The 26,720-nt window shown below is 41.8% G+C and overlaps 1 protein-coding gene and 1 long non-coding RNA gene across 5 annotated transcripts in view; one reads left to right on the top strand and one right to left on the bottom strand.

Moving 5' to 3' along the window:
* Ifih1 (interferon induced with helicase C domain 1) overlaps positions 1-10,858 on the bottom strand; it is a 47,598-nt gene extending 36,740 nt beyond the window's left edge. Inside the window, exons 1-2 of the mRNA XM_038337085.2 lie at positions 10,117-10,858; positions 4,234-4,402 (exon numbers count right to left, since the gene is read on the bottom strand). Coding sequence (XP_038193013.1) covers positions 4,234-4,402; positions 10,117-10,563 — 616 coding nt within the window. The 5' untranslated portion in view covers positions 10,564-10,858. The remainder of the gene's footprint in view (positions 1-4,233; positions 4,403-10,116) is intronic.
* LOC121677266 lies at positions 10,064-17,626 on the top strand. Of its 4 annotated transcripts, none has more exons than XR_006020857.1 (3): positions 10,064-10,748; positions 11,224-11,364; positions 16,809-17,626. It is a non-coding gene; the product is annotated as an uncharacterized LOC121677266 (long non-coding RNA). The 4 variants fall into 4 exon arrangements; XR_006020858.1 differs by lacking the exon at positions 16,809-17,626 and adding an exon at positions 13,198-16,798 and having other exon boundaries at positions 10,064-10,634; XR_006020855.1 differs by lacking the exon at positions 16,809-17,626 and adding an exon at positions 13,198-16,798.
* Positions 17,627-26,720: the final 9,094 nt, after the last annotated feature.

Here is a 26,720-nt window from a genome sequence, read left to right as displayed (position 1 = left end):
TGTATTTTTACTTTCATCATGACTTCAGTTGAGCATTCGTGTAACAATCAAATTTTATATAAAAGGCAGGCTAATGAAATACCAATCCAATCACATGGCAAGTGAGACAACTTCCCGTCTGACCATCGTCTTTGGGAAGTCACTCACTGACTTGATGATTGAAAGCTATATTTAAGGCTGAATTAATAGGAATGCAAACCGGGTGGCTTTCTTTAGCTCTTACTTGCCATTTTGTTTCTGCCTCCAGGATCATGCGATGTACATCTGCTTTAATGTCAGGCTGAATCCATGTGTTCTGGGCTCCTGGGTTTTTTTTTTTTAATTGAATGAAACATTCTATTTTCTCCACTCTTCCATTTTGCCTTTCCTGCTCTTTGGCCTCCAGGACACAGGGATACCCAAGCTGCAGCCCTGTGTACAGCCAGCTGCATGAGGGAGCTTAGGTATGCACTCCAACACAAACTCATAAGCCTCCTTAATACATTATGAGATTTTGGGTTTTTTTGCGATCTATCTTTTTTCTTTGTAGTTCCACTTCAGGGTCCTCAGCACGTATTTTACAGACAGCACTTATGTTGCAATGCTCAAAGGCTGGACACATGGAGGAGGGAAATTAAGAAAATCAAGAGTTTTTATTCCTTATGAAACTTGACTCTGCCAGAAGACCCTGAGGCCTAAATACACTTCTTAAAGTCTTTTCAGACTGGCCCGGTCAAGATGGCATGGGGAAAACTCATCCAGCCTTGCATGGAGAATTTCCTAAAGAAAATTAGTGTGGCTTTGAATGAAGCTAAATTTGACAATGTCTATAGCTAGCAACTAGGACATGGCTGTCCTGCTCCTTTAACTCACTGGTCCCTCTAAGACATCAGATCCCACCGCCAGAAGAAAGCAGACTACTTCACCAGCACCTAATTCAGGCTCCTTCCCTCCCTGTACCATATCTGGCTGCTGGTTCTTCTTGCAATGTAGCCTGTCACAGACTAAACCACACGGTTCAGAACTTCCTGCTAGCCTTGAAAGTTTATAGAAGCCAGGGGATTTCCTGAAGTCACTCTTCCCCGAGCCTCTCCCTAGCTCATTATCCTCTTCTGGAAGGTACTTCCCTTATTCTTACTTCAAACTACTCTTCTTAATGAAGCCCCTCTATGGTTCAAAGGAAGTCCCCTCTTCTGTTTAAAGCCTGTTGTGCTTTTTCCCATGCATTGTCTTCTCGTGGTCTCCTACCTCTTGAGACCTTTCCTATAAACAAACCTCATTCCTGAACAGCAGTTATGTGTCAGTTCTTTGAGTAGCCAACAACCGTGGGGATGTATTTCACAGGTACTAAGGTTTAAAATTATGAGAGGTAGGGGCTAGAGAGACGGCTCAGTGATTTAGAACACTTGCAGTTCTTCCAGAGGACATGAGTTTGATTCTCAGCACGCGCATGACGGCTCACATCACTTCAAAGATCTGCAGCTTTGTTCTGGCTTCCAGGCATGCAAGTGGTGCACAGACTTATACTAATACATATAAAATTAAGTGAACAATAAAAGATTAAAATAGTCCACCTACTCACCTACTTTACACTTACCACAAAGCTATTTACATATATTGAATATTTTATTTCTCAAAATATCCTAGCTGATAAATGACTCCTTTCTTCCTTTCTTTTTTTTTTTTTTTTTTTTTTTTTTTTGGTTTTCACTATCCGGGAACTAGCTCTTATAGACCAGGTTGGCCTCGAACTCACAGAAATCCACCTGCCTCTGCCTCCCAAGTGCTGGGATTAAAGGCGTGCGCCACCACCGCCTGGCAGTAAGTGACATTTTTAATCCCATTTCACAGACAAGTTTTGCTTCTCTTTGATTGATGTTTCTTTCTTTTCTTTTACACTTTATCATAATGGAGCAGGAGAAACAAAACCACTCCTTTTCTTGGAAATCTACCCAGTTAAGGGGCTATGGAGATTGCAGTGGGCAAAGAGCTTGTCACACGGTGTGAACACCTGAGTTACAATCCCAGGAGCCCGCATGAAGCAGGGAGTGGTAGGGCCCCTCTGTTATAGTGCCAGTGCTCCTCTTGAGATGGGAGGTGGAGGCAGGAGAGTGCCCAGAAGCTGTCAGGACAGCTAGCCTCTATACACAATGGTGAACAATGAGATCCTGTCCCAGACAAGGTGGAAGAGGATACCCAGAGCCGTCCTCTGATGGCCACACGTGGTACACAGACACCTGTACGTGCAGAGGAATATATGGAAAAAATGTATGCATGGGAGTGCGCGCACACACACCCACGAAAGGGGGGTCGTGGAGAGGGAGAGAGGAAGGGAGGGAAAGAGTACATGAAACTTCTACCTGACTTTTTTCAATTTTTAAAAATTTTAGTTAAAATGTAATTAGATTACTTCTCCCCTTTTCTCCCTCTATCCTTTCCTATGTCTCCTGCTTCCAACTCCTCCCATGTCTTCTTAGACCGATTGCCTCTTTTCTTTTGATTTTTACTGTTACGCTTACACACACACACACACACACACACACACACACACAAATTTAAAATGCAACTTGCTGAGTTCCTTTTGTTTTGCTTGACTGTGTATGATATCAGAGCTGACTACTTTATATTAGGCAAAAAAACTACAGGTTGCCACACTGGGGAGAGAAAAATTCTCCCTCTCTTTTCAGCCTTAGCTGCTCATATCTTTTGTCCGGGGAGGGACGCCATGAGGCCTCCCACTTCCACATTAATATGTCTGTTGGTATTGTCGTCCAGGTCTTGTTTAGGTATCATGTGTGTAGCTTCCCTGTCATTTCTAGGAGTCACTGTCTCACAGCAGACTTCCTGGTCCGCTAGCTCCTACAATCTTCATGCTCCCTCTTCAACAATGTTCCCCGAGCCTTAAGCACAAGAGTCCTCTGTTTCAGACGCATGTGCTGGGGCTGGGCTCCCACAGTCAGCTGATGTCTGACGACCAGTTGCTGCTTGCAATGGTCTCTGATGCAAAGAGAAGATTTTCGGTGCAGGAGGAGGACTACACTTAGCCAACGAAGCTGAACAAAATGGGTTTGCTGGTTGGGGTTCTTGGGCTAGGTTTGAGATAGCAGCTGGCAGTCCGAACTGACTTTTGAACCTAGTTGGATTCACCTTTCAGTAAGTCTTTCAAATTCTTAAACTATTCCAAAGAAAACAAACAACTTCAAGCCCTCAGAGTCTCATCTATGCTCACCTCAAACACGTGACACTCTGCAGTATTTATTTGAGGAGGGAAGGATGGAAAATAACCTTGCTCAGCCGTCTGAATGAAGTTGTCCACTTCGTAGTGGTTTTCATGTAGCTCATTCCCAGCATTGCATAATTCTTTTGTGCTTTCTAAGACTTCATGGTAAAAATGATCCGATTTGCACTAGCTGAGCTTTTCTACTCTATCTAGCTTTCTGCTTCTGTCTTCTTAGGTGTAATTATAGCTGATGGAGATGACATAGATTCATCAGTATCGACAGCTACAGATAGATACAGATATGGATTAAACCCACACTTGTAATATTAGTAGAAACATTAGAGCTTTGTGGGTGAGAAACTATGGAATTACTTTCTGACTTAGCCACAGTTCCTCAATACCACCTTTCTACCTTGCAGAGCCCATGCAGAATTAGGTTTATAAATGAATTATGTAAAAATGTACTATTTTAGAATATTATTATTGAATATTTAAAACATTTATATTCGGTGAAAATTAAATTTATTGGCAAGGATAGGCCTTTTTATAATATTCATAAATCAAAAATATATTTTCTTTCAAAACGGTGTCTTTCTAATGTTAAAAGTATTTCCAGGCAGTGGTAACACAAGCCTTTAATCCCAGCACTTGGGAGGCTGAGGCAGGCAGCTCTCTGTGAGTTCAAGGCCAGCCTGGTCTACAAGAGCTAGTGCCGGCACAGCTAGGACTGTTACATATAGAAGCCCTGTTTCAAAAAACAAAACAATCTTGATAAAAATTTGAAGTGATTATCTCATTTCAGAAACAGGTTTGAAAGATGGGCTGTTGCTGCTGGACTGGCTGTCCCCCCAGTGTGGAAGTGGGAGTGTCTCACAACAGAGTCTTTCCCACACAAGGGCTTTCTCTTTGGAAATCAGAGACCAGTTCTTCCCGCGTCCATGCTAGAAGTCCTGATGTTTGATAGTACAGTTTGAGGCTTCGTTGAGCTCTCAATCACACAGCACACAAACTCCTCCTGGTAGAATTAGGAGTACCTGCAACGTCTTCCGGACAGCCGGCACCTGTTAGCTCTTGGCAGAGTGCCTCATTCCCAGTATGGCGAAGAACATCCAGGAAAGTGGAAAACCAGTTCTCCTTGTGCACGATCCTTCCCAGCAGTTCCCTCACGCCCGACTCGTTCCCAGTGTTCCCCGCAGCAGAAATCTATTATTCCAACAGGCAAGAAAGAAGAGGAAATACCTTTTGAGCCTATGAAGAGTGAAAATATTCTAAAGGAAAATCAAGGGGTAGGCATACATATAAACAAAGGCTTATATTCAGTCAGTAAAGAAAACAGCAGCGTTCCATGCAGCTATTCTAATGTCTGTCAAGAAAAAAAGATCGTTGAGCCAAATCCTCTTCTAAATATGCAATATTTTTTTAGTCGAGAGAATTTTTTTTATTAGGCTTATGGGTTTGCTCTGTCATTAGAAGCACTTGTCAGGCTGATGGGGTTGCTCGGTGGTTAGAGGCACTTGTCAGGCAGGTGGGGTTATTCAGTGGTTAGAGACACTTCCTACAGAGTTTCTTGTGCTGTTTCACACCCAGACCCCACATGGTAATGGGAGAAACATTTCTCACAAACTGTCCTCTGACCTCTACATACATCATGGTACATTTTCTCTGTGGTTCCCACCACAAACTAAGTTTCAAAACAAAAATTTTAATAAAAAGGAAATACTAATTAATTGAGAGATTGATAAAAGCTTTGCTTGAGCTTCTGTGACCAAAGCCAAGAGAAAGTATCTTCAATGGGTATTCATGTTAAGGACTCCTGTGTGTCTATGTATACATCTGTGTGTATCTGTGTGTGTCTGTGTGTTATGTGTATATCTCTCTGTGTGTGCATCTGTGTGTTCGACTGTGTGTGCATCTGTGTGTCTGACTGTGTGTCTATTTGTATGCCTGTGTGTGTCTATGTGCATGTCTGTGTGTGTATCTATGTGTCTGACTGTGTGTGTATGTATGTCTCTGTGTGTGTATCTCTATGTGTATGTCTGTATGTCTGTGTGTGTCTATGCGTGTATGTGTGTATGTGGTGTGGATATGGGTGTACACTTGTGTGCTTCTCTGTGCATGTATGTGTGAAGGCCAGAAGCTAAACTTTGCTATCTTTCTTATTAGCTTCTTTTCTTTATTTGAGGGGCTAACTGAACGAGGAACTTGCTATTTTTGGCTAGACTGGCTGGTCAGTGAGTCACCAGGTCTCCCTGTCTCTGTCCGGCAGAATATTAAGACATTTCTTTTCGATATATTTTGGGTTTGCTATTTTCTTTCAACCCATGAGGTTTATGAAAGGGGAACCGAACATTTCATGGCCTCTTCCTTAACTGTTACCACCGTTGAACTAAGTAGTTAGTGACACAGATTTATCTTCCTGCCTATTTAATATTTACACTAGTTATCATGGCAATGAAAACATTTTTCAAATTTTTGCACATTCAGTATTGTAAGAATATTCCTTTGGAGGCATTTTCAGCCTGTCTTCCCCACAGCATTTTCTAAGCTTACAGTTTCTTGCTCAATGCTAGTGTTGACTAACTTTGGTAGTAGTCTCATGATGTAAAATCTTTGTCTGTTCTGAAGTTTGTGAGGCTTTTTATTGTTTTCTGGTGATCAGAAGTGTAATCGCTGCAAATGCACACCGGACTGATCTCGGATCCCCATTTTAATTCAACACCCCCATCTTTCTCCCCCCCCCCCCATCCTTTAAGCTGCTTTAACTATGTCTGACAGAAACAATCAGAATTTTCTCAGGACAGTGACTAAAGCATTGCAATCAACATTCTTTTTTAAATTCTATGTGTGTATTCTAGTAACCAAATTTCCTTCAACTGTTATTCTGTCAAGTTTAGGTTTCCTGCAGAATCTAAGATTTCCTACGTTCTTTGTCCGGGCATTTGAGGATCATGATGCTGTACTTTTTCCCAAGGATTTTTAATTTTTGAATGTGAAAGTACATCTATTACCTGTTTTTTTTTCTTTCACCAATGTACTCAGTTTATAGTATCTTCCCTTTTTAGGTGTTGGAAAGTACATCAGTTGAAGTGATCATATGTGCCCATGTATGTGTTTTGCTTACTCTGCTCTCTTAAAATATGGCAGTGATATTTAAATCCCAGCAGATAAGAACAATGACTTTAATTCCCAGGAGGTTCATATCAATTTACAATTGTGGCAAGACAGAAAGGATCCCCACTCCCAACTGGAATTTTTCCTTGTGAAGTTAAAAAAAATGTTCATATGTGGATACCATATAAACTAATTCATGGAGTAAAATAAAATAAAATAAAATGGATGAATTTGTGGATAGCACAGTTTGCTTCTTGAATATTCTAAACTTTTCAGCAGAAGTGGAGAAAACACAGCAATTTTCATAAAGTACTGAATTTCCAAGACAATTACTCTGTTTAGTACAAAAAATTTCTCTTTCACTTGTACTTTTTACTTTTTTGCCCCAAAGAATCCTGTCCTTGCTAATTTGCCTAACAATACAATACTTGAGGGGAAAACTTAGTTGGGCATTTGACTCATACTGAAAGAGCTTGACTCATTGTCTATCTGGGATAGCATGGGGTCTTAGTTTTTCATGTAGATAAAGGGTATTTAAGACCTCCAAGACTACAGGTGTTTAGTGAAGTCAGCGAGCGCTAAGTCATGTACCAGTCTCTCCCCATAACATTATGGATAATGCTATAATATGAAATGTGATCACTTTTGTCTCGGAGCTCTTTTGTGATCTGTGTTGATGAAGTTGCTACTACATATCCTGAAAAAAGGGGGAAAAAGGATCATTCTATTTTATCTATGAAATGGCTCTTGTATTTATTAGTGGGCCTAGCTTTAATGCAGGAGTCTTGAACTAGGAAGGCTAGTTTAAGCTAGCTCTAGTTAACACTACAACATAAACACCATATAAGCAGTGTTCTGACTAATTAATGAAGTAGGGCTTAAATTTAGATGTCTTTTGAAAATTACCAAAATTCAATTTGGAAATTTAATGCCCACCAACCATTTATTTCCCAACATTTTATCATACTCATTACTGTACATCTTCAACTTAATTTTTCTTTTTATTTCTTATTTTTATTTCTACTTTTTGTTGTTGTTTGTTTTTTTTGCAAATAAACTCAAAAAACCAATCAAATTATGAAAACACTAGCACTGGCTAGTGTCTAGGTATTTAGAAGGCGAAAGTTTCTCTTTCAAATCAATTTAATTCACAGACATTAAGAAGTGGGTCTTTGCCGGGCGGTGGTGGCGCACGCCTTTAATCCCAGCACTCGGGAGGCAGAGGCAGGCGGATCTCTGTGAGTTCGAGACCAGCCTGGTCTACAAGAGCTAGTTCCAGGACAGGCTCTAAAGCCACAGAGAAACCCTGTCTCGAAAAGCAAAACAACAACAACAACAAAAAAAAAAACCCCCCAAAAAAGAAGTGGGTCTTTATGTGGGAAATTTGCCTAAATCCCTGAAATTTTATGCCTAAATTAAAGAGTGAAATGTGCGGTAATCAAAGTCGATATAATCTTCATATAAAAATAATGGATCGTTTATGAAGTTTTTCCTTTACTATTTCTCAGTTAGTATTGATGTGAGGTTAGGAATTATTGTGCTATTCATTTTCTCAGGTAAACTTAGGACCAGGGAACCAAATCTCACATACAGCAAAGACAGACCTGCATGCTGTACCTTCCCATTGCAAATTCTTGTGATCAACCCATCCCACCTTGTTGTGGTAAGGTAGACATTTGATGACCCTGGGATCAGAAGAGATTCCTCCAATTGTAACACTCCCTCCCCATTGGGCTTCAGTTTACTCTTTGAGCTGTCGATGCAAAACAAGGCACGAGGAATGATAACAGCTGCCTCCAGAGCCGCCCCTGCCCCTCCGCCTCAATCGATAGCTCTTCCTTCTCTCAGGGATTCCTTGGAAATGTGAAACCGGGAGAAAAGTTTGGGTTGTTTTCGCTTAACGGCTGCCAGTACACCAAAGTCCTTTTACTACCCGTCTTCTCCGTGTCAAATCCCTTACATTACTGCTAGCTGCCTCCGAGCTTGCCAGAATCAAGAACTTGGATAAAATGTGGCTGGCAGCCGTTCAACCCAGGCAAGACAAAAGTGATGCTGATCGGCAGAAGTATTTAGAGTAAACAGGGAGAAGTGCTGCTTCCCTGGCACTCGGGACATCGTACCACCAAACACAAACAGCTCTGTGGTGTGACTGGACGCTGTTGCTTCTGGACTTCCTAACAGCTACTGTGGCTGGAAATGCCATCTCCCATCTCCAGCTGGCTTGGAGGCTGCATACTTTCTTCCAAATTAAGATTCTGCCACCGTGATGTACACATTTGTCATATCCAGCTGGACTACTAGAATGCCTTCCAGTCAGTTCTCAATACACAAAGTCATGCAAATACGACCGATGACAGCGAAAGGGGTTGACTTGTTGGAGAGACCGGACACCTAAATGTGTGTGACGTGTCTTTGGCTCTAGGGAGGCGTCGGTGCTGCTGATTCTACAAAATACCGTTGATATTAGTCACCGAAGGCCAAGTCTCCTCATAGGCTAGATGCCCATAGTCGACGACGGAGATACAACCAACGAAAGGAAGAAAATGTCAAAACCATAGCACAGTGGACATAAAACCTTTGATTTACAGTAATGGGCTATTTGTCCACCTGTTTTCAAAATAAAAGACTTTAAATTACATTTTGTTTTGTTTTTAATTATGTGTCTGTGGGAGCGGTGGTGGAGTTCATGCATATGGGTGTAAACCATGGGCACCAGGGATTCCCTGGGTCTCCAGAAGTTGGAGACAGCTATGTGACATCCCACATGGCCACTGGGAACTAAATTCCCATCCTCTGCAAGAACAGCACTCGTTATTAATTACTGAGCCGTGTCCCCAGCCCCCAAAGAAAGCTTTCGACGTGCAACACTGGGCAAGGCAGATGCAGAGAGTTCAGCATTTATGTAGCACGTGGCATCTCCACACTCAGACAAACTACTAACACTATATTAAGTCACCTCTTTAACAAATGATACTCCGAAAAGGTCATCTACCCCTGCACTGGTTTGAAACACTAAAGCTGGTAGGTAGCATGTGTTGTTTCAGCTGACTACCTCTGAACTTGACTGAATTCTGGAAAATATGGAAACTTCGATTAAAGAAAAGAGAGAAATGAGATGTGATGTGATTTTTCATTTGGACCAAGATTTAATGAGATGTGCATACTATTTAAGACATGGATGAGGACCATTAGGGACCTGATAATACACATTTTAGTTTTATAGGCTATATTACCTCTACCCAACTGTAAAAAAAAGCCATAAAAGAGTATATAAGCAGTAAGAAAGAGAGTTTCAATAAAACTTATGAACACTTAAAATTGAAAAATCAGACAGCTAATTACCTTTTTTTCCTTTCTTTTGGTTCTTCGAGATCTGCCTGCCTCTGCCTCCCGAGTGCTGGGACTAAAGGCATGCGCCACCACCACCCAGCTCCCTTAATTGGTTCTTAAAATACAAGTAGAAGGCTGGATGCAGCAATGGGGCTACAGTTTGCTGAAGATAGGCTATTCTAGGAAGTATGTGGGTTAATTCATCAAACTCAATGTCACCTGGACTTGATGAATCATAATGACGGTAGATACACTTCTGTTCCTCCTGGGAGACCAACAGTGAATTGTTTAGCTTACTTGGTCTTTCTCATCTGTTAAATGGGCCGGCCCTCTGTGGGTTATTTTGAAGATGAACCATAAAAGAAGGGGCGGGTCTGCCCAAAGAAGTCAAAGGTCACTCTCTATGGGGAAACACCCAAGAAACCCTGCTTTGCAAAATCTTCCATGAACCCATCTCCGTCTAAAGCGACACCTACCCGATTTCGGTCCTCAACTGTCAACAGTTCCATCTCCACGCAAGTATCCAAGACATCGTTAATCAGGAGCTTGTCCACCAGGGTAGGCTGAAGGAGGTTCAGCAGGTGGAGACATTCGTCATGGGCGGTCTCATAGGAGGGAGAGGGCAGATCGTTGAGTCTGACATAGCGGGCGGCTAGGGAGCTGCCACTGTGCTCCAGGGCTTCCACGAACATCTGCGTCCAGCCCGGCGGCCACTCCCCCTTCTCCAAGGTGCTCAGCAGCAGTTCCGCGGCGCTGGTGTTCCCATTGGTTGTGGCCTGCTTCAGAATCTGCTCTTTGGTTTCTGCGCTCAGAAAGATCAGGTAGTCCAGCACCGGCTCCACCTGAAAGGACCTTTTCAACCTGGTCCTGAAGATTGAGATGAGATAGCGGAAGCTGTCCTCTGTAGAACAGACGTTCGACATCCTTGATTCTCACGGAAAGGGAGAGGAGTCTCCCCGGCGAACGGGAGGACAGGAGGGCGGACGATCCACAGGTGGGCGTGGGTCCCCGTCGACGCTGCCTGGTAGCTGCAGGTACTGGTGGCTTCAGGTGGACGGATTGGTGGTTCCTGGTAGGTGGCGGGTGGATCAGGAATGCGCTGCAGCAGGTGGGTGTAGACTCCGGACCACTCTCGCTCTGCGACGCACTCGCAGGGAGCTTTAAGCACTGTGTTCCACCCACAGGTCACAGAAGTTGCATGATCGGTTTCTGTTTCGATTCTCTTCTCCGGACTTTACGAACGTCAAAATCAACTTCCGGACTAGAGAATTAGTTTCGTGAGGGAGGAGGCGGTCCATAGACCGCAGCCGGTCGGGAGAACTTTTGTCAAGATCACCGCGGGAAAGTGGGAAACCGGAAGGGAAAGCGAATTCTCCCTTGTGTTGAGAAAACAGGCTATGCTCTTCGATGTTTATTTGCGGATAATTTTTTTTTTGTCCCAGTGGCGTGTTATTTACAAGACCGGACTCACTTCTCAGTTACCATGTAGGAGGCAAGGAAGGTCTTAGGGCAGGGGGTGAGGGGGAATGTAGAATTGCCTAAACCCTGATGGAAAAAAAAAATTGAGTTACTCTCCTTTGTAGGGGTCGACAGGTGGGAGCGGAACTGGTGGAGGGAGGATCCAAAAGAATGGAACTGCAGCAGGCGCTTCTGCACCCTAGGAACAGTAAACTTCACACCCAGTGGAGTCCCAAAAACTAATTTGTTCCTCCCAGAACTGGAACGTAAGTATAAAGAGTGAACTCTACTAAACAGCTTTATTTTCTCCTGCTTTGCTTGGTAGTATAATATTTATACAGCTTTGACCTGGGCCTGCCTGGTGACAGATGCAGGCTGACTTTAGCCACCAACTCAGTTTAGGAGGAAGCCAAGACCGACAGCTTCCTATCTTCTAATATGTAAGTTCCCTGTGTTCCTTAGCAAACAACTTTCTTATAATAAAACAAAACAACAACAACAACCAAAACCCTCGACAACTTATTTTTTGATATAGCTGCCATTCTTTTCTTGGATTCAATACAGCAAGTTTTGGCTGAAGCGTCTAGGAAATTAATTAGCAACTAATGTACTGCCTTGTAGTAAACATCAACATTTGTCTATGTCATGAGAGGGAGGGGAAAAGGCATTCATAGTGAAAAAAGGAAAAAATATACCCAGCAGCTTTGTCTTAATACAGAAGCTGCCCCAATGTGAGTCTGTGGGTTGCTGTCCACCAAGCGGACAAAATATGGAGGTACCCTATGGCCAAATAAGGAGGTACCATATGACCAAATATGGAGGTACCATATGACCAAATAAGGAGGTACCATAACACTTTGAATAGAACACACTGGTCCAGATTTATATGGAGAAAGGAAGTTATCAGAAAGACATGTTTGGGAAATCGAATCTGTTAGGGAAGCGTATTCATTGAAATCTGGTGATGCTGGGGAGGCCTGGGGATTATTTAAAAATAGTAGGGGAACTGCAGAATGTTCATGAGCCTCATGACACCCTTCTTGATAACCACAGGAGTACTTTCTGCTATGCCCTTGTGGGATTCCCTAGTTAACAGAACATAGCTGAGGCCGCCCTAAAGGATGATACACTGCAGCCTACATAACGTTTACTGGTACCACGTCCCTGACGGTTTCTGCCCTGAACAGGAGTTGTGAGTTGACCACTGGGGCAGGTCTCATGTCAGATATACAAGTAAAGTTGCCCAAGTGATTAGGGGTGTGGCCTTGCAGGCTCTTACCCTTCTGTTTCTTCATAAAAGGCTAATATTTCATTATTTCATTTTGGGGCTTGACTTGGTATCTAGTTAGAATTCATTTTAGTTCTTGAATCTGCAAAAGGCATCTTCTTGAGCTATTACCAGAATGTTTTATCCAGTTCCCCAGCCACCTATGTATTTTGTTCAATATGGTGCAGCAGAAATTGACCGTTAAACCAAAAATCAGTCTAGGCCCCAGCCTTTCCCCTCATCTTCTGAGTAGTCAGAAGGGATTACTGGCTGGATATGGGGAAATGGTGTCATTATAATCACACTAAAGACCCTGGTGAATAGAGGGTCAAAGTAGATGATTAAATATTGGTATTGAAATAGTATATCATTCTTTTCTCACCTCAAAACCGTCACCAAGTATATTCCATCTTTTTTCTAAAAGTTGTTAGTAACATGAAGTTCCTATTCCTATTGGACCCATATACCAAAGGAGAATGGATAGACAATAATAATAATTTTAAAATATCCCACATTCCAGATCAGGATGACTGTTAGGAAGATAAGGTAAGACTAGGCTGTTGATGCAGGGTTGTGTCCCTGGTTGGCTTGATTTCCTATCTACATGTCCTTACCAGTCTCTCACAATCAACACTCCAAGATCTTCATCAAAGGCCATTATGTATTTTTTTTCTTCAAGTGAAAGTCACTAGCTGATTGACGACTGAGTGTGGCGCCAGAGGGAGAATAGACGGGAACCTCTTTTTCTAAGACTCTATCACAATTCTGATAGGACTCCATTCTGTAGAAATGATGGTAAGAAAATAAGATTCCTCTCACAATTTCTCAACAGTTATCTCTGCTGAACCAGTGAGATTGCTCCGCGAGTAAAGATGTGTCAAGACCAGAACCCACGTGGTGGAAGGGAGCAAACTGACTTTTGCAAGTAGTCCTCTGATGCTCACATAATCACTGTGGCATGGACACACACACACACACACACACACACACACACACACACACACACCATGAACAAATCAATGGAAAAAATATAATTTTTCTCTGCCTGTAGCTTTGCACAGTGACTTATCTTCTGCAGCCCCCCTGCCCCGCCCCTTATTTAAGCATTTCCCTCTCTTAGGTTTTCTTTGCTTTTACTTTCATCCTCATCCGCGTTTCCTCCGTACTAAGTTTCTGTTTCTTTTCTCCTTTGGGAAAGACTGCTGACCTGTGTTTCTTTTTGCCCTGTACAGAACTGCCTATTCTTTTGAAAACCCCCAAAGATCCATTTCAGGCCCTGTTAGTTTCAAGTTACTCTTGAGCATCTTGTCTAAATGGTAACACGGGAAGATGATAGGCTAGAGATTCCGATTCTTTCCCAAGTTTTCATTAGAATCTTTAACATTGTCTTCCTTGTTCTAAGGATGGATTGCAAACTGCTTGCCACACATGGGATGTTCATATACCCAGCAATGACTCAGTTCTCTAACAATACAGAGTCTATGAAGGCAATTGTTTAGTTATGGACATAGCTATTTAACTGAGATTTAGCTAGGATCCCTTTGTATAAGGGATCTTATAGGCTGACTCGGTAGTATTCATTAAAGGGATATTGTCATGTTTTTATGTTTCCAAAAGAATTAATAGTCCTGCATTAGTTAGGGTGTCTATTGCTGTGCTGAAACACCATAGCCAAAGCATCTTGGTGAGGGAAGTCTTTCTTTCAATTCACACATCCTGAACAGTCTTTCCTGAAGAACAGTCAGGGCAGGAAGCTGGAGGTAGGAGCTGATGCAGAGACCATGGAAGGATGCTGCTTACTGACTTGCTCTCCATCACTTACTCAGTCTGCTTTCTTGTAGAACCCAGGACCATCAGTCCAGGGGTGGCACTGCCCACGATGAATTGGGCCCTCCCACATAATTACCCTACAGGCTTACCTGTTTACAGCTGGTCTTCTGGAGGAATTTTCTTCATTGAGGTTCCCATTTCTCAAATGACTCTAGTTTATGTCAAGTTGACATAAAAAACGTCCAGCACAAGTCACAAAACGGAAAAAGAAATTGTGACTAAGTTTATTAGAACTTGACATTCATTACCTAATTATTTCACCAACTCAGTTAAACTTTTGGTTTGTAGTATGCATAAATAAAAAGTTTTCTTTCTATAAAATATGGTTGGTCAACAGGTCACATACCAAGGGTCATATACCAAAGACTTACCCTTCAAAAGTGTTCACTACAGCTTTTAGTACCTCCATAAAGCCATTCTGTGTCCTTTATCACTGTGCCATCTCTCTAGCGTATTAGGCATTTACTTTAAAATGAATCAGAAGAATAATCTCGTCATTTGAGGTACAGCTGCTATTTTAATGGAGCCATACAACAAGAACAAAAATGCAGTTTTCAGGATTGGAATTTTTGTGTTTTGCTATCAGTTCCATTCTCCGGCTAGAGGCAAAAACCTGAGATTGGAATTTCTTGGGGTCAATTAGTGATATAGTTGATATTTATTTATATGGGATGAGGGGAGGCACATGCATATGCGTGGTTTGTCATTTCTCAGAACTGCCTCCACCTTGTTTACGCTATTGCTTTTGGCTCTTGGGGGAGTGGAGGAGTTGAGACAGGGTTTTTCTGTAGCTTTGGAGCCTGCCCTGGAACTCGCTCTGTAGAGCAGGCTGGCCTTGAATTCACAGAGATTCACCTGTCGTCTCTGCCTACTGAATGCTGGGGTTAAAGGTGTGAGCCCCCACTGCCTAGCTTGTTAATTTGTTTTGAAACAGAATTTCTTACTTTTGCCAGGAACTCACTGCATTTCCTAGGCTGTCTGACTAGTATAACCCAGAGACCTGACTGTTTTAACCTCCTCGGTTCTGGGATTAAATACACATGCCACCACACCCAGGTGGGGAGGAGATTACTCAGGTCCTCACGGCAAGCAATTCACCAACTGAGCCAGCTCCTTAGCTACTTATACTCATTTTCTTTTTAAAAACGGTAGTTCTACACAGCTGCTGCACGCAGCGCATTGTGGATTTTGAGATATCATCATTCCAGGGAGAAATGCAAGACTGTGCTCCTTTGACCCTCTGGACACATGTTTATCAAGTTATTAATGTGAGAACTTTGGGTTGTGTGCATTTCTGTTTACAGATATTGCATTTACTACATAATATCAATTCCTTCACATTGAATCATTCATAACCAGCAGTAATACAATTCATGTCTTAACAGAGCTCATCTGACATGCTTTCTCTCTGAGGCTCATCCAAGTTTCCCTATGCTTAAGAACAGGAGATTTTGCTCGTCCGTATGCCTAGAGCCATCCCAAACAGTGGGGTCACCAACATAGTGCAAAAATGTGCAAAACATGGCACCAAAGGGGCTATAAAAGAGACCTTTGTTAGCATGAAAGCCAAAATATAGAAGCAGAACTGTGTACGGTATGATGGCTAATTTCTTCTTTTAATTGAAAATAGATTTTTATACTATATTTAGATTATAGTTCCCCCTTGCCAACTCCTCCAGATCCTCCCCACTTCCCTACCCACCCAATCAACATTCTTTCTTTCTCTCTCTCATTAGAAAACAATAGTAATCTAAAAATAATAAAATAAAAATAAATGGGGAAAAAGTCAAAGAAAGAGCAAACAAACATATACAGATGTTGAGATACACATGGGGTAATTTCAATTACCAATGTGATTGAAGTAACAAATACTGACAGTATTAGTATGGTGCACATTTGGATTTCTAAAGGGGTTTAACTGAAGAGCAAAGACACACCCTGAATGTAGGCAGCACATGGGCTGGAGTCCCAGACTGACCCAAAAAAGAAAAGAGGGGGAAAGCAAGTTTATCCCTGCTATCTCCCATGCTTGGCTTCCTAGCTGGTCCAACCTGTTCCCACCTCCCCGCTCTCCCTGAAATGATTGACTGTGCTCCTCTCTACTGTAAACCAATCACAAATCCCACTCCTTTAAATCGCTGTGTCGTGTATATGCACACAGATGTTTAAGCTCAGCTGGGATGTTTGGTTGGGTGACTCAAATGTTTCATTAAATTTCATTGCTGGCACATGTTGACGAACGCTTAATCAAGTGTCATAAGCACTGGTGCTGTGATGTCTGAGTTCACTGAGAGAAACCAAAGACTAAAGCTCAATTCAAATTTGGATTAAATGAGTTTGTTCTTACTGTTATAAGGATAGTTGGGGGCAGAGATGGGGGTGGTTGGAGAGATGACACAGTCGTTAAGAGCACTAACTGCTCTCCCATAGGACCCAGGTTCAATTCCCAGCACCCACATGGCATATGAACATAAAGTACTAAGGCACCATCTTGGAAGCAAAGACTGAGGCTTTCATCAGACTGAGTCTACTTTCTTCATCTTGGAAATCCTGTTCTTTCTTACTGCTTACTGTATTCCTTTTTTTGTTTGTTTGTTTTTTGTTTTTCAGCAGTAGACTAAGACAAACTAGCCAGCACTGGTGAGGCAGAGGTAGGTGAATCTCTGAGTTCAAGGTGGCACTGGCCTACAAAGCAAATTCCAGGACTCTACAGAGAAACTCTGAAACGAAAAAACCGAAACAAAGAGACTGAGACAAACTGCATGTGTATTGTTTTCTTCATTTTATTTTCTTTGCCTAGCTGGTATTATTTGGTTGTGCTTTTCAAACATGTTTCCGATTTACATATAATTCATTTTGACTAACATTATTATTTAAATGGGCTTATATTTTCACTAATTTGTTAATGAACAGGTTGTCGCTTGAAGCATTCATCTGCCAGACCAATTGAATTAGGTGTTGCCACACATTTTCTTAGAATAAATAAATCCTTTTTATAGTACATAAAAGACATAACTTCATAGCGGTAACATCTGGGATACTTTAGAGAGAGCATAAATTCCTACCTGGCATTTGGAAAAATTAAATCACATGAATTCCACTGAAAAAGTTACCTAGTGTCTATAAATGGGAGCGAAAGTTGGAACTTAGCAACCCGATTTGATTTACTACAGAAGAGGGCTTGCTGGTTGTTTGGAATCTCCTGGTTCCAGGCCTTGCCCTCAGCAGACAAGCCCCAGCTCCCTGGAGCTGCCCCATTCCAGACTCTGCCCTGAGAATATCTGCCATCAGAGACTCCCCTTCCAAGATGCCTGGGAGCCACGCTTACAGGTTATTTACTATAAGGCCCCGCAACCTGCCATGTGGTTCTTGTTAGGAATATTTCTTAGACGAGCATCTCTGCTGACACAAATAATTCCAATCAGACCAAATTAGACACAATAAAAGATGCCCATGTTTCTTTTATTGCTCCCGGATGGCACCGGGAAAGCATGGCGGGGTGGAGGAGGAGGGTAGACCACACGATACCCGGAGACCACGTTTACATTTTCTGGGGGGGGGGGCAGTTTAAATAGCCTGTGGGAGTGGCCGTGACCCTCCCTGGGTAGGGGTTCACCACTTGGCCGTCCTTCCTGGAGGTGGAGTCCAGATAGGGCTTGAAATGGATGTCAGGGGCTAGGGTGATGCTTCCGACCAAACATCCCAGATTCCTTGGATATAGGGGTGTCAGGGGGCTGGGGTCTCACTTCCAACCAAACAGTTCTCTCTTATAGATTTCTCCTCTTCCCCTGGGGCCACCCAGGAATGCCTGGATTTATTAATTCTTAATTTGGCTTGGTTTGATTGGCTGCCCGCCGGTGGAGAGGATTAATATCAGTACCGAAACTTTTCATCTGGTGTCATGCCTGTTGCCTGCATCTCTCTTTCCTCAGTCTACTGGCTCAGCAAAGAGAATGAGCAACTCATGTGTTGTTCAAAACATGTCTTGCTTACAGTGAAGTTTCTTAAGCTTTTATAATTAATTTTCTTATGCTTTTAGTGACATAATTAGGAAATTGAACTTCCACCAGAATATAAAGAACAGCCATTTTGTTGCATTTCTGTTGTTCCCGAGGTGACCAATATCCCAACTAAAGAATACATCACCTCTTTCCTCCCCTCCCCTCCCCTCCCCTCCCCTCTTCTCTCTTCCTCTTCTCCCCTCCCCTTCCCTTCCCTCCCCTCCCCTCCCCTCCCCTTCCCTTCCCTTCCTTTCCTCTTCTCTCCTCTCCTTTCCTTTCTTTTCCTTTCTTCCCTTTCCTTCCCCCCCTCAATTTTATACAATCTGGGTTTAGGAAAGCATTTCCAACTTCTGTATAAAAGGAGTCTTGTAAAAAAGAATTTTTAGATGATTTCACACATAGTACATTTACACCCATCAAAGTAGGTGAGCTAGTCTAGGCAGCTGTCTTTATTCAGTAGATTTCTCTTAGGATCAAGCACTAGGAAGTCACCAGGTTCTGAACGTGTGTGCCACTTGGCTAAGAGAAGGAAAGGGACTTCAATGATAGGCCGTTATTGCTATAATTGGGGAAAAGGTTGAGTGTAAACCTGGAAGGAAGGAAAAGATGATCCAATATTTGCTGAGATCATAGATTATACTCCATTTTATATTATGAAATTATAATGTATCTTATCCTGTTGCTATGTTAAAAGAACGCACAACAGAAACAACCAAAGGGGAGAAAAAATTATTTGGGCTCCTAGTTCAAGAGCAGGGTAGGTTTGGATTTTTCATAGTGAGGAGAGGTGATTAAAGCAGGTGGTCACATGAGACCCACAAATCAGAATGGGGAGAGGGATAAATTCTAGGCTTGTTTTTTCTTTTTCACTTAGGCCAGGCCTCAAGCACAGGGAGGGTTCCAGCCACTTTTAGGATGGGTCTTCCCAAATCCATTTATCATGGTTAACATAATCTTTCCCAGGTATGCTTGGAAGCCTGTCTCCCAGGCGATCCCAGATCAAGCTGGCATTGAACACTCCCCATCACGTTCTTAATTTTCTTCTAAATTTCTAATTAGCAACGCATACAATGGGTATTGGTGCTGTGAGTATATTCATCTCAGAACTTACATACTTTTCCTTGATCTTCACATCTTGTTCAAATTTTCAAAGTCTATTTAAAACAGATGACTTCATTATTTATTTTTTTCCCAGAAAATCAGCAAAAAAGCCCCAGAAAGGACATGTTTATGCTATGTGACCAATTTTTCTCTTTATAGTAATACCATGATTCAAATTATTTTACAGCACCAAATCATTTATTTAAAAATATCTCAAGCTGAAGGATCTATGACTTCGATAGACAACAGTAAGCACGGGTGTAGGTGTGGAGAGTGTGCGCTCTCTGGACAGACCTCAGGAAGGCTCTGTCCACTCTATGAGCAACCTGCTTCTGTGTTTACACACGTGTGCCGCATTTGGCTCATTAGTCATCAATATATAATGCTGTATTTATCTTGTGGCATGACAACAATAAACCAGAGAGAAACTAGATGTTCCCTCTCTAGCCCGGGGTCTCCTCAGAGAAGCTGGCAGACCCAAGACGGCCTGGTCAACTCTCAGACCTTGTTCCATTTGTCCTACTCTGAAGTCAGTGTGTGAGAACACTTACAGGCTGGATTTCTTCGCCGGCCTAGCCTGGATGAAGACTCCTCTGCTGCCACCTTGTGGAGTTTCATGATCAAACCGTAGTGGTGACGCGGAATGAGATTTAGCAGGTCTTAAGGCAGAGCTAGCCACAGATAGCAGGAAAAGCAGGCGATTTATGTTTCCCAGTCGGAATTTAAAGTCATGGCTATGATTCAAGTGTTGTAGTTTCTAAAAAGCCAGTGTAACCTTCTCACTGCCCAAGTCTACTAATGTTCTGCTCAGTCATGGAAAGGACATTCAGATGAAGCTGCTCAGGGCTCGGGCCCTTCTGGTACAGGGTCATAGAAGAAAGGCACCTTTATGGAAGGGGCAGGATGAAAGGTGCTGAGGCTGATTTTAGGGCTGTTTGGGGGTGGCCTAAGCTACCTTCTCCCTTCCCATAAGATTGCAGTGATGGACTTTCCTCTATGCTGACCACTTGGCTCTTTTGGGGAGTGGCATTTTTCTTTACATGTCATTCCGGGTAAAATTCAGTGCCATGAAGCTGTGCAGCATGCTTTTAACCTTCTAAATCTTTTCCCATCACCTGCAACAGTCTGCGGTCTGGCTCATACCCAAGAGTGAACGGCTGAATTTTAAGTGACTTCCATGTGCTTGTCACTGAAGAAAAAAAATACATCTATATTCTTTCCCAGAAGTTTCTACACTTTACCCCCTCAGTTTTCACAGCTACTGAATCGAACCATGAATGAGCCTGCCACGTTTTACTGTTCAGTGTTTGCTATTCTGTTTTTAGTAAAATTGCACCAGAATTCCTTAGGCAAAACAACCTTTCCCATTCTCAAACCTTACTTTGTATGTATTGATCCTTTTCCCACAGAGTAGGAATTTGTAGGTCTAGAGCAGGGGTTCTCAATCACCCTTTAAAAGTGAGTGACACTTTCACAGGGGTTGCCTAAGACCATCAGAAAACACCGATATTTTCATTGCAACTCATAACAATAGCAAAGTTACAGTTATGAGGAAACAAGGAATATAATTTTATGGTTGGGAGTCACCACGACATGAGGAACTGTGTTAAAGTTCGCAGCATCAGAAAGGTTGAGAACCACTGCCCTCAAACTTGATTAGCTCAAGCTATTCCACAGGCCCACATTAACCATCGCAATCAGATGTGGATGGGACCAGAATCCAGTTAGAACCAGGGAGATGAGACTCGAAATCCCCTGTAGCTATTTTTGAGAGTACGCTGATGCTAATCAAGGGTTGAGAGGAGTTTTGGGAAAGGCCCTCTCTCACATCCTATAAATGGAGGCAGCAGGACAGCTGGAAGGATACTCATTTGGGAAAGCTGTGGATAGGCCAAATAACTTCTGATCAGAAGCCAGTTTCGGACTTGGGGTTACATTTGCTTGTTTGTGCACACTGAGATGGATTGTTTGGTCACAACACGAAAGAGATTGCTCCATCTTCTGGTAGCAATTATCCTCATTTTGCAAAAGGAGAAACCTAGATTCAAGGAAGTTGCGCGAGGCATGCCAATGTTTCAGACCCCGGCAGCTGAGCCTTCACTCAACTGCCAAATCGCTAAAATAGGTTTTGCAATGTTTGTTCTATGGTTAATATTGGAACCACTAAGAAAAACCAATAGATCTATTCTCTTGCCATCAGAGTGGGAATAAATTCTCGAAATCGGCTTTGAGAAAAGTCTAAAATCATCAGTAAAGGAAGGATTGCTGCAAGTGAGGCATTAGGTTGAAGTGGCTTTCCGTGTGATGTGACTAACATATCATCCGAGAAAGCGACTTTCCAGGACACATGTCTTGTTTCCTTCTGACCTCTTCTTAACTGGGTGCGGAGTCATCTAAAACAATGCTCAGAAAAATACTTTATACAGGAAATTGTCATGTAACGAGTTGATATTTCCTGTCTTCATACCTCTTTTTCATGTGTTCCCATACAATCCACTTTTGTACAACTTCTTTTCATGTAGTTATATTTTCTGGTATCACCCTGTATGGTTTTATTAAACACTTTATGGGCATATTCTCTCATAGATGTCCTGTGGCAAGGTGGCATCTTCCTTTCTCCCTGCTCTCCTTTCTCCTCCTTCTCCTGAACTGGTTACTATAGTTTTCCATGTAATGGGTAGCCCAAGTCTTTCCTATAATCTTGTTGGCTGTATTAAGAATTGTGTTCATATTCTCTGTCTTTCTCTGTCTCAGTCTCTCTCTTTCTTATCTCTGTATCCCAATTTACAGCCTATTTGCTCAAATTATGGACTTATAATTGATTAACACCAAATGCACACATTACAAAAGCAAAACAAAAAAACCCAGATATACCGTTAAATGTAATTATTCCGTAAATATTTGCCCTTCATAATTGATCTGGATTCTTCCCCTTTCCTTACATCCTTACACAGTAATCATATAGGTTGAGGCTCTAATTGAGGAGTTGTTAAGTTTTAGAAGTTTGTTTCTTCAGCATGTGGTAACTTCTGTTTGCCTTTGAAGGTCTGCTGTCCATCCTGCTCTACATTGCTCTCTGTCTAGGAAGCTCCTGTGAATTTCTTTTTATTTATTTATTTATTTATTTATTTATTTATTTATTTATTTATTTTTGCTTTTTAGAGACAGGGTTTCCCTGTAGTTTCTAGAGCCTGTCCTGGAACTAGCTCTTGTAGACCAGGCTGGCCTCGAACTCAGAGATCCGCCTGCCTCTGCCTCCCGAGTGCTGGGATTAAAGGCATGCGCCACCATCGCCCGGCTTCCTGTGAATTTCTTCATCTAGCTTCTGATTACAAATCATTGGCTGAAGATCAGAGTCAGGGAATGGAATAAGATTTTGAGTTACTCCCTTAACTCTAGCTCATTGGTTTCGTCATGCATTGGGACACTGAAGATCACAGGTCAGGTTGCCCTTTTTCATATAGAACCTGCACACAGATTTCAGCAGCTGAATCCTTGTCATCCTTGCCTTGCATCTTCAGCCCAAGGATAGAAATGGTTTGACAACACTTGCATCAGGATTCTGGACTGTCCCTTACTTGTGTCTCTTATTTAATTAAAACTTCACCACAGCCCCTTAATGTCGTTGTGTGTGCCATGGATGCTGTTTGGGTGGAAGAAAGAGCAACTAAGACTTATGGTTAGAGGCCAGAAAGCAAAGCAGATGTCCAAGATAAACTAAACTCAGTGGATGCTGGTTGGTGCTTTACTGGGTTTCTTGCACTGTTCAGGGTCTTGGCACCAGCTCTACTCCTGGCTCCTGGACCACATCAGTACGTATGCCTACATTCATGAAGAAAAGAAACTGCGTTTTTTTCCCTTTTTATTTTTTTTAAATATTTATTTATTTATTATGCATACAATATTCTGTCTGTGTGTATGTCTGCAGACCAGAAGAGGGCAGCAGACCTCATTTACAGATGGTTGTGAGCCACCATGTGGTTGCCGGGAATTGAACTCAGGACCTTTGGAATAGCAGGCAATGCTCTTAACCACTGAGCCATGTCTCCAGCCCCTCCCTTTTTATTTAGTTTCCAATTTTAACTTTGGATCGTTTGAGCAATTCACTATCTTGTCACCCCGTTATCACATTGTAAGTCCCTTTAAAAGCTCTAAGAACGGGACTCCAATCACCTATGCAAAACTATGTAAGCACCATGGGCTGAGATTTTCTTCACATAAAGAACAATCAGGCCATGCTTTATTTAAAAAAAAAAAATATTGGCTAACTGTTCTGATCTGTGTCTTCCTCAGCAAGGCTACTTATTAATATCCAGCTTCTCTCTACAGTGTCACTAGGACTACTCATTTCACAACACAGTTATATAAAGGTCAAACACATTAACGTACACAAAGCTATACTGAGCATTGAACGCTATATTAATAAGTGAGTTGTGATTTATTCATTCTTATGACCTGGCTATTCACACCAAGGGTTCTACAAAGTAGGGGTGATCTTATTTCACGTGCCCCACACAGCACTTGAGGTTTTTTTTTTTTTTTTTTTTTTTTTTTTTTTTTTTTTTTTTTAACTCAGCTCATGTTTTATTTAAGAATCAGAGCAGTTTTGGGTGATACTATTTTTAATGTTTCTGTCTAGGCGTACTGAGCAAATAAGCAAATTACTAACAAATGGGCATAATTGAAAATAACATGTTTAACTTACATAGTGCTATGGACTCAGTTTTGTGAGTATAGAAAACTATGGCATCTGTAAACAATCTATATTCACAAGCGTGCAGCTTGGAGTTAAAAGTTACCCCAGACATGTTTCCATTCTTGCCCAAGCGGCAGCTCGCTTTCTGAGGGTTACTAATTATAGTGTTGCAGCTCATGTTGATCCTTGGTTGTGTACACATATTGTGATCAATATTTCTCAAGAGTTTGCATTGAATCCAAATTGCTTAACAGGGCTAAATAACCAAGGCAGGATGTGTGTTTTCTGAAGCCTTGTGAAGAGCCCTGTTGACACTTCTCATATGTGCACGATTTGCTAAATTGCTTTAAAGTTTGTGCTTCTGCCAACACAGTACTTAATATCACTGGAATTAGAAGCAGAAAACTGTTGCTGAAAGCTTCGCTTTAGAAAGGTCAGTTTTGAACTGGCTGGTTAATATAATAAATGGAAAATAGGACTTTATTTTCCTCTCTATCTTCATTGGTGGACAGTAACCTTTGTTTAGCTGCTGGAAAAAAAAAAAACCCATTGTGAACATCTAATAAAATTGCAACTGAGTAGCCTCATTTTATATTGTTGTTTTTATTGACCGATAGTGCATAAAATTATATGGATTAATTTCTGGAGAAAGTACGCCTACTGGTGTGTACACATACATAACATATGTATTTAAGAAATCCGTGTGAGTGCACTTTAGCATAATGTACATAAATAGCATGGTAGAACCATGACGACAATAATAATAGTAGAAATTATAGCTAACTTCCTCAAACTTTCAGCTTTTGTGCCTGTAATGAATGCATATACTTACATCGTAATGTGATAGCATTTGGAGACTGAGTCTCTAGGGTTAATTATTTAGATAGGCAATGAGGATTGGATTAGTACTGTTGGGTTAGTACTCTTTTATAAAAAATGATTTATTTATTTATTAAGCATACAATGTACTGCTGGCATGGAAGGCACCAGGTCTCATTACAGATGGTTGTGAGCCACCATGTGGTTGGTGGGAATTGAACTCAGGACGCCTGGAAGAGCTCTAACCCTCTTACCCTCTGAGCATCTCTCCAGCCCCAAGGGTTAGTACTCTTAGAAGAAGAGATTTATAGAAATTTCTTCCTCTCTTCCCAACCTCATTCACAGAATAAACGGGATGTTAGGACACAGGGAGGCACAGCTTTCTTCCCCTCAGGAACTGACCTATCACATACCACTGTCCCCAGAGCATCTTGGTCTGAAAGTGTCAGTTTCCAGAACAATGAGAAATAAAGTTCCATTGTTTCATCCACCAAAACTGGGATTTCTTTCCATCCACAGAAGCTGAGCTCACAGAGTTGCGGTGTGTGCAATCTCTCAAGTGCTGTGCTATATAGATTTAAACATTGTCAGAATTAATTTGCATATCGAATAGGCTACCCTTTCATTCTGCTAGGTCACAGGGCTTTTTTCTTGTTCATTTTTTTTTAACCATCAATGATGTCAATAGGTCATTAATTTTTCAGATCACTTTTGTTTGCCTTATAGGAACTAGCAACTCATTTTCATTATGGGGCCATTTTAGAGTAGTCCCTTCTCCCCAAAAAGTACAGTTTTCTGCTTTTCTTACTCTATCTGAAGAGAGAATAACAATCCATTAGGAGGTCAGGCGGTTAGAACCCAGGCTCACTAGCTGAACTGTCACTCCAAGCAGTCTGAATTCAACAATAAACCTGACATAGTATACTCTTGTTCTCAGAAACACTCAGACCGAATAACTCCAGTATTGCCTCTTGATTTGGTCCCATCTAAAATAAGCAGCCCCCCTTTCAATCTTCAATGCAGAATTAAATGGAAATTCAAAATCATCAGTAAGTCCTGCTGTGTGTGTGGGTAGGGGGGAGTGTGTGTGCGTGCGTGTGAGTGTGTAACAGAGGCTGGGGGTAGGTTGTTCATGTGAAGGCCAGGAGACAACCTAGGTACTCTTTCTCAGTCAGTGTTCCCTTTTGTTTTGAGATCTAGTTTTATAATGGCTAGGAGCTTGTCTGTTATTCTTGGGTAGCCCCCTAGCCAGCCCCAGGGATTTGCCTGTCTCTGTCTCCCTAGGACTGGGATTAGGATCATGTATGTAATCTATCATACATGGTCGTCTAGGTTATTGTAATCATATGAACTTCATGGCCACCAGAAAACACGTATCTCCTATTAGAGAAGTGGTTAGATTGATTATTTGGAGGCTGATTTTTCTTGGTCAAAGTAATATGTTTTGTTTTTTGTTTGCCTAGTTATTTTTACTACTGCCATTTTTTAATTATTTATTTTTATTTTGGTTTTTCAAGACAGTTTCTCTGTGTAACAGCTCTGGCTGTCCTGGAACTCACTGTCTAGATCAGGCTTGCCTGAAACTCAGAGATCTGCCTGCCTCTGCCTCTGGAGTGAAGGTGTGTGTCACCAACTGCTGTCATTCTTTATATTCTTTAAACAGTTTTTTTTTTTTTTTTTAGTATGGCAAATACTTCCTGTTATATTTTGAAATGTTTTAGTGGAGGGGAAGAGGGAAGGGGAAAGTTATGGCGCCATCAGGCAAACTGTCTGAATTCTGTCTTCATCTCTGATAGCAGCTGTGCAGCTATGGGTAAAGGAAATTACAGCCCCCCTTATTTTCAGTCTAGGAAAAGGGGAGAAAGACAGTATGTGCCTGGTATAGTCCTGCGTTGAGGAATAAGACTT

This window comes from Arvicola amphibius, chromosome 7 (genome assembly GCF_903992535.2).
Source record: "Arvicola amphibius chromosome 7, mArvAmp1.2, whole genome shotgun sequence".
In the NCBI taxonomy this organism is placed as follows: Eukaryota; Metazoa; Chordata; class Mammalia; order Rodentia; family Cricetidae; genus Arvicola; species Arvicola amphibius.
This window is presented reverse-complemented; position numbering and strand designations above follow the sequence as displayed.